This window comes from Scardinius erythrophthalmus (assembly GCF_964197995.2).
Source record: "Scardinius erythrophthalmus genome assembly, chromosome: 13".
NCBI classification, from domain to species: domain Eukaryota; kingdom Metazoa; phylum Chordata; class Actinopteri; order Cypriniformes; family Leuciscidae; genus Scardinius; species Scardinius erythrophthalmus.
In genome coordinates, this window is record NC_138233.1 from 22482349 (window position 1) to 22494638 (window position 12290).

General features: G+C 38.7%; 1 protein-coding gene across 4 annotated transcripts in view; it reads right to left on the minus strand.

The window, feature by feature from the left end:
• mid2 (midline 2) overlaps positions 1 to 12290 on the minus strand; it is a 162007-nt gene that overhangs the window by 65655 nt on the left and 84062 nt on the right. For all 4 annotated transcript variants that reach the window (XM_081383583.1, XM_081383582.1, XM_081383581.1 and 1 more), the window contains one exon: positions 1177 to 1885. In XM_081383583.1, the coding sequence (XP_081239709.1) occupies positions 1177 to 1869 (693 nt within the window). In that variant the 5' untranslated portion in view covers positions 1870 to 1885. The remainder of the gene's footprint in view (positions 1 to 1176; positions 1886 to 12290) is intronic.

Here is a 12290-nt window from a genome sequence, read left to right on the forward strand (position 1 = left end):
AGCGACCTTAACCTGCTCTTCTCTTGTAACTCGACCCTTGCAGGGATAATAGAGGTAATGGGAGGCTGATCTAGAGGAAACCTATAAAGAACTGCTCTGAAGTTATGATGGCATTGAAAAAACAAGGCACGGATATAATTCTGATCTTCTGCAGCTGCGAATGATTATACTGACGGGGTGCGACTGTATTCACAGGTTGGGAGCTCTGTGGCTCTGTGAGCTTCTGTATTTTAGCCCTGATTCAGCAATCAGGCTCTTTGTAGTAGGTCAGCATTGCGTTTCAGTGTCGAACAGAGAATGGCTTTAGGGACTGCAAACTCATCTAATATGATAATGAGTCCTGCTCAAAGGAACAGCTGGGCAGTTCTGGCTGCTACTATGCATGAAGCACTCCACTATGAAGGCCGACAGATATTGCACAGAATGGGTTAGCTTGGTGCTAATGAAATGAAATTAGCTTTCTAAAGAGAAAAAAAAACAATTTTGCATAAATGATGGTACATGATGCAGGACAACAAAGATTTTATAAAAGAGATTACCTTGAACTATTTCGCTTAAAATCAGTCAACAAGAACCCTTTCTATTGCTCATTTAGAGGAGTCTTGATTATAGCACTTGATTATAGAAACAGCTGCTTAAGGCAAGGCACTTCAGGAAAAAACAATGTTTCTTTTTTTATAAATGTACCTTCGGTTTTCCAATCCGTACTCCCGAATTCATAATCTGTTCGCTATCGCTATCCGTTCCCACAGTTGACACACATGATTCTTATTAAGTCTTTGTCTATTCTGCTTCAAATTATAGCATAGAATTTAAGCGTGCAGTTAAGACAGTTTGATGTATTCAACTTAATTATACACAACAAAACAATATACAATATACAAAAAGATTTGATAACAGAACTGTGAGCTTGTTCTGTTCTTGTGACGGTAGACTAAAGATTTCTAGGGATGGGATTGTTAAACCGAGGGAACAATTTAAGAATCTGTGAGTATGGTTTATAAACTATGGGGACGAATTGAAAAACTGTGGCCATGATTTGTGGCTCTTGTTTTTTTTTTCTCCTACAGGTGACTTCCCGGGCTCCCTATGATCAGTATATTGATATCTATTAGTTACATTTTCTACCCTATTCACTTGGGGTGTCTTGCTTTAAGAATCAAGTTCAGGACTCACCTTAAGCTTGTCGAAGCGATCACTAAGCGAGGTGACCTGATGCTCGCGGTGCCGTCCCACCAGCTTGCAGAGAGCGCAAATCAGCTGGTCGTCCACCACGCAGTACATGTTCACCTTCTCGTTCTCATGCTCCAAGCAGGCCAGCCCACGCAGCTGAGCGTCCGCCACCGGCTCCACCAGACGATGGCTGGTGAAGGGCTTCTTATTGGGGTGCGTGGCCCGCAGGCAGCGGTCGCAGTACGACACCTCGCACGTCACGCACGTCTTGACCGCCTCCCGTGGGGGCTCCTGATCGCAGAACTGGCAGCCGACGCGCTCTAGGGACATGGCGCTGCTGGCGGGGCTGCCCCTCGCGCTCCCGCCGAGCGTGGCGCTGTAGGGCCGAGGCCGGCGACTCTCGTTGGGGGAGTTGGGCCCACTGACGGAGGCCTTCTGGAAGCGGTCGATGATGTTCTGCAGCGTCACATTGCGCTTTAGGCCCTCCAGGCCGCGCTGATTGAGCGTGATGACGTAGCGGCAGGTGGGGCACTGGAAGGCGGAGATGGACTCGAGAGGCTTGGTGCTGGAGCAGTGCGAGACCAGGATGCGGTGGGCGCAGTTGAAGCACAGGCTGTGGGCGCAGGGTAGCAGGAGGGGGTCCTCAAACAATTCCAGGCAGATTGGACACGTCAGCTCGGACTCCAGTGTTTCCATCTTCAATTGAACCGATCTAAAGGTGACATCAAATCCCACAGAAGCTGGTCAGTCACCTGTGCGGCGGATAGCTACGGGTTAGTGGCAAGCAACTTTAGTGTGGCAAAGGCAGCACAAAGAGAAATTCCGCTCAAAAAACAAAAAGGATACAAGGTATAAAATCAGTGACTTGTGTTTATATGGTTTACATCAGGAAATTGCTAGCACTGGCAGCAATAAAGAATACTAAAAATAAAATCAAAACCAGTTTTTATAGAAAAAACTAAACATACATATGTATATATATATATATATTTTTTTTATGTTTTTGTTCACTCTTAAAAGATCACTCTTAAAAGATCACCAGGAAGAACCTTTAACATCCATGGAAATGTTCCAATCCAAAAGATTCTTTATAGTGAAAAAAGGTTCTATAGATTATTAAAATGTTCAAAAATGGTTCTTTTAAAAATGTTGTTTTGGTTCTTTGGGGAAACAAAAATAGCATTCTTTTGGCATCGCTGCAAATGATGGAACCTTTATTTTTAAGAGTAAAAGATAGCTTTTTGAGCGGAAAATCACTAGTTGTAAGCAGTTTGGTTAATGATAGCAAGCATACATTGATTTGTTAACAACAAAGCATTATATTTGGCTCAATAGTGGCAGCATGTTTAAGCTAATAGTTTTACATGGAAACATGATCAAGGATTGCCTTCAAGCTGCATTGTCATTGACAGATGAGGATACATGATATTCCATTCACTTCTATTCATATGCATATGCTTTGGAACAGTAAACAGCACAGCAACACGCACGCACACGCACACGCACGCACGCACGCACGCACGCACACACACGCACGCACGCACAACTGTTGGGCTTCAGCAAAGCAAATCAATGTCATCAAGCAACATCTCTGTCCATTGAATAAGACCCAATATGATGCATCACTTCACTTAAGACAGTTTAAAGGAAAGCTAAACCCCCTGAAGTAAAACCACTCCTACACATTTATTTTAAATCATACATTCGTGCCACATCGCTGCTGTTTTAATGGAGGGGCTTTAGCAGATTACAATGTTTCTGCATTGATGAATATGAATGGGCCCAAATCAGCACAGCACATCACTGAGCACGGGCACCTGTGCCTCCAGCCTGCATGTTAAAATGTGTTTGTCTTTTCAGCTAATGAACTGTACTTCATGCAGTGTGATGATACACTGCCTGTTTGGTTAACATATACATTCACACAAAAAGGGAAATTATAAAGAAATTATAGTATATAATGAAAATTTATTACTACCTTTGAAGTAGGGATGTGAAAAAATGATACAATTATAAAACTGATTAGTTGTTGGGTTGTCTGAGCGACAAGTCGGTCGTAAAACGTCCTGTTTAATCGCATGTAATTCTAAAATATACTTATGTCAGGCGTGTTTCTGGCACCATGTGTACACCAGACATGAGCAGAAAAGTAAATCACTCTCATTATAATCAATGAAGTTGAAACTAGAAGCGTCCACTGTAAAATTTCTATTATTATAAAATAAATATAATAAATAAATAATAAAACAAAAATAATGGTGTTTGTAATAATAATACATATTATTATAATTATTATTATTATTATTATTAAAATAAATAATAAACAAGTAAATAAAAAATAAAAAAATATTTTTTTAATAAAAGTATATTTATAATATTATTTATGTTTAATAATATGTTTAGTTTGTTTAATAATTGTATTTTTCATTCATTCAGTAATATATTATGATTATTATTATTATTTGAGCTTTAATTTTTTCTTTAGGCCTGAATTCATATTGATTGCGCCAGACACCTCGGTAGCTTTTAACGATTTCCATCTCTGATGTTGCATACAAATCAATGCAGGATTCTGAGCACAAGTAAAAGGCTATGATCATATTGCCTTAGTCTATCACATTTCCCTGCACCTTCTGATCTAACAACGACACCGTCCGTCTCCATCCTATCATTCTCACATTAGGCTTCAGCTCCATCCTCTTAAATGGCTATTGAGCGTGTCAGAATCTTTTAGACACACGGCTCTACTGGAGCAGCAAGTTACTGCCATTTCTGACAGGGAACCTGAAGCCTCTGACTGCTGCTAAAAAATATCTGACAGTTCCAGTGAGGAGCCAAAATCTCTTGAAGTCAGCAGACATCCTGAGATTTTGTACTAAACCTTTAACTCGACAGGCACTTATGACGGCAAGCCAAGAAAAGTATGTGATTAAAGCAGCAGTGGACCAGTGGGAAACTGGATTAAGTCATTACTGGAAAAAATAAACAACATGCAGACATTATGGCAATAAGAGTTTGTGTCCTTGTGTGATAGTCACCTTGATGGATAGCAGGAGTGGTGTGCGAGAAAAAGAATAATTGAAAGTTTGAGCTGGGGTGTCACACTATTCCGGAATTGACAATAACCATTATATTTAAAAATCAAAGACTGATATCATGTTAATACTACCCATGATGATGTGATAATATCGTAAATAATCCATCTAGTTGACACGCCAACATGGTAGGTGGCACCTTAATGTTGGTTGCCATTCTTCATAAACAGAAGAAAAAAAAAGACGACACAAAATCATGTCAGAGATGACAACAGACTAAAGTGAAACCACCAAAAAAAGTTTGCTCGCCAATGTGGGACTTTTTGGATTCTGTAAATGAGTGCCAATCAAAAGTACTTTTTGTATGCTTTTAAACAAATATAGTTACAAACTCTTTCTCTCTATCTCACTACACACACATTTTGAATGAATGGCTAAAAAACTTGTGGAGACTGTGAAACAGAATTGAAGCAAATGCTGAAACTTGGGCTGAAACCATTAGCGTGAGTGAACAGACCTGCTCTTAACTTTCCTATACAAGTTCAAATTGTTTGCCACCGTTAGTTCCATTGACAGTTATCCAAACACACAGGACTTAGATTAGAAAAGAGCAAAAGCTTGCCTGGTAATCTGGCAGTTCTGCTAGAGAAGAAACAGTCAGCAATTGTTTTTAGGGCGGGACTTGAATGTGCAGTGATTTCTGAGAATCATTGTTGAATTCTGTTGATATGTGAAAAATCCTCCCAAACAAACACACCCCTCCATTCATTGCTCCACCCCCACAATGCATGAACAGGCATAGCAGAAGCGAAGATGACGAATGACAAAGAAGAACAAAAATGAACATACAGTACACGAGTATATGCAAGTAAGAGTTCACTGTTAGTCGCCAGCAGCACACACTCAAAACCAATGTTACTCGTGTATGGAGCAGAAACAAAGTAATCTCGGCATCCATTTTCAGGTCTTCCCGCTTCAATCTCTTCAACAATGGAAAGCTTTTCTAATATTACGCGTGTCCTAAAGCTCTTGCCTGATCATAACTATTCTTTTTCCAGTGATGTTCCTCTGTCCTTTTCTCTTTTGTAATGTCTCTCAGCCATCTCTCTTTCTACAGTCTTTCTTCAAATCTCCCTCTTGCTCTCTCTCTCTCCCCTCCCCCATCATGAGTGTACACGCCCCCTACTGCTGATTAACTACAATTTTGTTGAGCTGCTCGGTCAGATCCACTTTCAACAGTGTTTCCAAAAAATCGTTTACTGCACCTTTAATGAAGGTCACAATGAGGTGGTGAGGTAAGCAGATCTGTCTATACAGATCTGATGTTTTTAATGCAGATATTTGAAAACATACAGAAAGCATCAGGAGGTTTAGCATGTAAATGTCTAGTTTAAATGTAACAAGCAGAAAAAGTGATAGCTTGGAGAAGTGGAGAAGCAAACAGTTAACTCCTTTCAAAGAAAGACACCACATCATATAATCTGATTCTGATGAAGTGCTCCATATGGAGGCTGATCAGAGTCTGCTTTTGCTCATGAACAGCCCTACTCAGGCACAAACACTCATGCACAAGATCTCAGAGCCGAGTCTGGTTTATTTGATCTGTTCTCGGCTTGATTATGACATTATTTCCTCCTTTGATGTTGAATTGGAATAAAAAAAAGACGGAAAACAGTCTCTGTAAGAGATGACTCGTATGGTAATGATTTAACAAAGACACTTAGTGCTCAATCGCAGATGCACACGTATATCAGGTGCCTAACATGTTTGCCTGAACGCAAACCTAGCTACTGATATTATTGCTAATAATACAAGGTAATACAAATGTCATCTTTCTCAAATAATGTCAAGATAACTCTATAAAATACAAATTCTAAGCAAAGCTAGTTTAAAAGATGTCAGTTGCATTCCAGTCTCAGGCTCTCCTGGGACTCTACTTATTCTGTGTCTGTTAGGAAAAAGAAAAACCAACACCCATGTGTCACTTAGAAGTATGGCATTTCTGGAACAATGACAATTAGCCTTTGTCAAAACAAGAGGGGCAATTCACTTTTAAAATGTATTTAAAGACTGCTCTTCCTTGAATTATATGCATACAATGATAATGAAACAATTATTATTGGTATATAATAATTATGGTATAATAGAAAGTCTACCGGTTGACATATAGACAAAACAAAACTAAATTTATTGTCCTTAGTGGAGTAGGTTTTATGAGAAATATGTTCATACAATGAAAGCACGTCTAATGAACAAACTCCATCTGGGTCAGTAATTCAGGCTAGTATCACATATATCATTACATCAGTTTAAGCACTTGTCCATTCCAGAATTTTTTTTTTTGAGTATAGCCTACAATATACAATCTAGTGGTTGACTGAGATGGATTTTTACGTGTCTGACAACTAGAGAGCAAAGTGGTCGATAAGATGGCAATCCATTATACACCATATGATACAGTGTAATCCAATTCACGCTGAAATTAAACATTTCCTCAAACTTTGACTAAAATATTAGAATTCGACATGAAGTAAAACTAGAATGACACCGGAATCTTTCATAAACCTCCTATAACACTGACCTACCATCAATATGGTATAATATAGGCCCTCGCAGCCAGGACACAAGGTAACCCACTGTGCTGGCATTCCCTGGCAGGTCCGTCCAGAATTAGGAAGTATGTTGTCTAATGTTTGTAAGTGGCTTACTGTGGTGCTGGGTGGGCCAGTGGGTCAGACTCCACCCTGCGGCCCAGACACACTAATGGAGCCATTTATCTCCTGTCAACCTGCAGCTGGTTACCGGTTCCCCACTGCCTCCTCTGCCGCTTGAATAGCCAGAGCTGGAGTCACGGGCAAAGAGGAAGTCTAGACCGGACACAGCACCACTGGAGCACTACTGCCCCACACCTCACGGACGGATGAAGACACATCGATTAAAAATGAGTGACTGGACTTTAGGGATTCCCAGAGCTCTGCTGTTAGGACAGGTGCCAGGGAAGCCATTCACAGTTTATCACCTCCAAATTTGTTACGACTGACCTGCCGTCAAGCCGAGTGGCGGCTGATGTGAGCAGGAGGGGTGTTTAAGAAAGCCATGAGTGGCAAATTCTACACAGTGGGATTCTTAAAAAGGAACATTTTGTGCTGGATAGTGTTTCATGATTTGCTTTATGATCCTTTGGAGTTTCAAAGTTTTAGATTTTACTTTATAGTCTCTTCAGATCAGTGTATTATTCACTATAATATATTCACATTACTCATATAAAGCACCAGTGCATAAAGTTATTTGAGGAAATACGTTCTCATATAGCGTTGAATTTTTGGTCCTTGCTTAGGCTAATAATGTTGCTCATACTCAATGCATTGTTAATACTACAGACATGAACATCTCTGCTATATGCAATAATGTCTGCTATCATAAATGATTTGACTTAATGATATTTCTTCATAACGTTCTCCTGGTGGACAATTAAAAAAGGTGAAATTTTGCCTCAGAACAAAATGAATGTATTTAATTTATCTAAAAAAATCAAACATATTCAAATTTTAAATTGAATCCAGACATTACAACATTATAATTATACAGTATGAAAAACAGAAACTGATTTGGAGATTTGGTAAAAGATTATATTTAACAGTCATTAAATTACTAGTCTTCTTAGAGATTTATTTTAGTTGAGTGTTAGAGCTAAATGTAAACATTAGCATGCACATCCAATATGGACCAATACAATTATATTCTCTAATAAATGATCATAACCAATTTAAAACATAAGTACTGTGTGTTCCAAGAAAAAGTCTTCAAGACTTACATTGAAGGCAGGAGCTGAGCCATAAAGTATATAGACTTAGAAAGTAAAAATCTAGCTATTAAGGAGCCCTGCATTTGATATGCAGGAATAAAAATGTGTATATAATGGCCACAAATTAACAATTTCTTCCCACGACTTACGTTTGACTAATTTGTTCCCTCGTATTAAGTAAATTGTGCGCATAATATAATTAGTTCCCTCATTTTACTAAATCGTGGCCCCATTGTAATAGTGTTTTCCCAATGTGTTCACTTGTTTTAGTTAAATTACACTGAGGGAACGATTTTAACAAGTCGAGGGAATGAATTCTTAATTTGTGGCCATGATTTACTAAAATGAGGAAACGAATTAAAAAGTCATGAGAAAGAATTCTTAATTTGTCCCCATAATTTACCAAAACGAGAGAACAAATGCTTAATTTGTGGCCATAATATATTTTTGTCCATGTCATGTTCCTGGCTCTGTAAATATTTGTTTAAAAATCTAGAAAAAGAAAATGTATTGTGAATTAATACAAATAGGGTTATCACCTGAAAGTCATCAGTTGAAGCTTCATGGTGCAATAATCACCACACAAACTCTTCAACATATGTCAATGCAAAAAAGTCTTTGACCCTCACTGATACATTTATGAAAAGCTCAATCCCACAAGAGTGCTGGAGTGAATAAAAGCATGCAGGTGTGTTTCAACTGAAGTGCCTGGCACAGAAACCACGGCTCTTCACCACTGCATTCCCTTATCCACCCTCGACTGCTAAATCTTCCCATATATATAAATACGACACACGTTTTGGAGAGCCCACACTGAGTAATAATCTGTTCACCCACGGCTAACGCTTTGAGCCAAACAGGTGAGCCATTGTGCGTGCGCAGGCACCGAACATGTGTCTTCTGTACAGTAAACCTGTCTACTTAATATAAGACATGCCGATTTTCTGCAGTGATTACCATTAACAAAAGACGTGAGAGAGACAGAACTGAGCAGCAGGAGTTAGTATGCAGTAAGCATTTCTCAAATATCTGATGAGAACAAAAGGTTATGGATGTTAATTACAAATTACAGGATTATTCCACCGACGACTTCATGTGGAACTGAGACATGTCGCTAATTAAATAAGCGTTCTGAAGTACACAGCGATGCTAGAACACGACCCAAAGGGTGAATACGCCTTTAACAGGTTGAAGTATTGCTTAAACAGGCGGTTTATTTCATCCCCCGTGGGACAGGGTAATAAGGGTATGTGTTAGGCCTGTTTTTAGCTGCAACGCGGTGAGATTTCAGCCGCGATTGGCTTCAGCTCAACCTAACCATGTAGCCACACAGGGAGAGTCAACACAAGACTGCCTAGATCTCGAAAGTAAGTGGTCAGTCTCTCAAACCATAAGTGCTACTTTATTTATTTTTAATGTCAAAGCTTGAAATAGAGGGCAGACTTGGATAATTGCAGTGGATGTGTTTTTTTTTTTTAAGAATACACAATGGCTGTCTGGTCAAGGTCATAGATGGCCATTTACATTATGTGTTTTCTCCACTTTTGAAAGGGCTACGCTGGTCAAAAGTTTGAGGTCGGTAAGATTTTTTTTAAAGAAGTTTTTTTATACTCACAAAGGCTGATCAAAAATACAGAACTATTGTGAAATAGTATTACAATTTAAAATAAGTGATTTCTATTGTAATATATTTTAAAATGTTTAAAATGAAAAGAAAGTTAATAAAAATAACAACATTTATTTGAAACAAATACTGTTTACTGACAATATAATGAATCATTTCCGAATAAAAGCATTAATTTCTCTCAAAAAAGAAATAAATATAAATACCAGTTAGGAACAGAGAGCCGGTTCTTATTCAGAACCAATTCAACATTTCAAAAAATATCAGTACAGAGTGACCAGATACTCTGGTCATCCAGTGTAGGCCAATTACAGAACAAATTATTCTAATGATTTGGTTCTTTTTAGTGAAAAAAAAAGAAAAAGAAAAGTGCAACCAGTGGTCTGATTCCCAAACGATTGACAAAATGAGCCAGTTCTTTTTAGTTACTGTATATTATTTTATATGACAATGTGTAGCTAAAGATACACATTATGAGCTTTCTCAGTAGTATTTTATAACAAATATATATGAATATGTTTAGTACAGTTGTTTAATTTAGAATTAGAGTCAATTATTAGACTGCATTTATTCCAGCTCTAAAAAGACTATGAAAAGTCATTAAAAAGTGTGTAATACACCTAGCAAGAATTGTTTTAATTGTTTGATTATTGAAATGATTCGTTGGGAATGGAACTTTATTTCTTTTCCCAAAAATTTTTTTTCCTTACAAGTAATAAAAGAATGGAGTAACCAGAATCGTTGAGTCATTAAAAAAAATTTCCAGACCATGTTGCACATCAAATGTGTCATATAAAAAAGTAGTGAGAGTTTTTCACACCAAGAGATTACAGTAGCTTCTACTTCACTGCGACCCTTGTGGGTGCTGTCCTCCACATCCTCTCTCTGACACTGGGCTAGCTTAATCAAACATGTGGTTCTATTCATAGAATGTAAACAGTGCCGTGGTGGCTTAGTTTTGTGGAGATCAGAGCAATGGCCGCTGACTAGAGGTTCAACGCTCGGCATCTGCAAAAACACGGATGGGTAACCTTCACAATCAAAGACCACGGATCCAGGTCAGAGCCCATCTGGTGCCCTACTACCACTCGGGAATAACAGGGATGTGAAATGATGGAAAAGGTTTCCTTTGTCCCAGATATGGAAGTGGCAGGATCTTGATGTAGGAGGGAGGAGCACACACCAGTGGAAATGTGTCTTGTGTTTCACAACATACTGTAGTCACAAATAAAATGTAAAAAGTGTATGATTTTTTCAGAGACTTTTTTTCTTCCTGAAACATTGAGGTTCTGTGGTGCTTTTTCTGACACACAATGCCGAATAGGGCAATATTACAAGCATTTGGGAAATAATCTTTGTGTGATAGAGTGTGTTTTTCTGTTTGGTGCTGCTAGTGGCACAAATAAAATCACCTTTAAAAAAGCAGCACCTCAAACATCTAAAATAAATAAATAAATGGAAAAAAAAAAATATATATATATATATATATATATAGTTTGGAAACAGTAAGTTTATTTTTTATTATTTAATAATTATTAATGAACTATTTCATATTTTAATTTAATTAAAACTTTTAACTTTTATTGTTTTTTTTACAAAGAACTTATTTAAATGATGTTCTTTTGAACTTTCTATTTTTAATAATAGAAACTAATTAAGTCTTAAGTAAATTAAGGTCTTAAGTAAAATGCATGCACAGGACAGTCCAAATACAATGAGAGTTTACTATGGATAAATTTAGTGATGGGGACGAGACCGCCTATGCCGAGTCCGAGTCGAGACCAAGTCTTTGAGGAAGCAAGTCCGAGTCGAGACCGAGTCTTTGAAGGGTCGAGTCCGAGTCGAGACCGAGTCTTTGAGGAAGCAAGTCCGAGTCAAGACCGAGTCTTTGAGGAAGCAAGTCCGAGTCAAGACCGAGTCTTTGAGAAAGCAAGTCCGAGTCGAGACCGAGTCTTTGAGGAAGCAAGTCCGAGTCAAGACCGAGTCTTTGAGAAAGCAAGTCCGAGTCGAGACCAAGTCTTTGAGGAAGCAAAGTCGAGACCGAGTCTTTGAGGAAGCAAGTCCGAGTCGAGACCAAGTCTTTGAGGAAGCAAGTCCGAGTCGAGACCGAGTCTTTAGGAGTCGAGATCAAGACCATAAAAACATGTCAGTTTTCATGTTCATGATTTAATATCACCCCAGTTAATAATCAACAGTTAGGCCTACAGACTAAGCTAGATTGGGAATTGTTTAGAGGAGCAGTCTTAACGTCTTAATATGGACTATGCTTTTACTATCATTAAAAAAATCCCTACCACATGCATCATCTTCTGCCTATTTTTCTAAACTGCTTCAACAGTGCTGCTCTGTCATCAACATGTTAAGCCCACCCTGACTTTTTTAATCATAGTTAGGACATGCAGAGCAAATTAAACATTTCTAGTGGTATGTATTCTAGTGGACTAGTGATGGGGACGAGACCGCCTATGCCGAGTCAAGACCGAGTCTTTGAAGGGTCGAGTCCGAGTCAAGACCGAGTCTTTGAAGGGTCGAGTCCGAGTCAAGACCGAGTCTTTGAAGGGTCGAGTCCAAGTCAAGACCGAGTCTTTGAAGGAACAAGTCCGAGTCGAGTCCGAGAAAGCAGAAATCGGTCTCGAGACCGAACTCAAGTCCG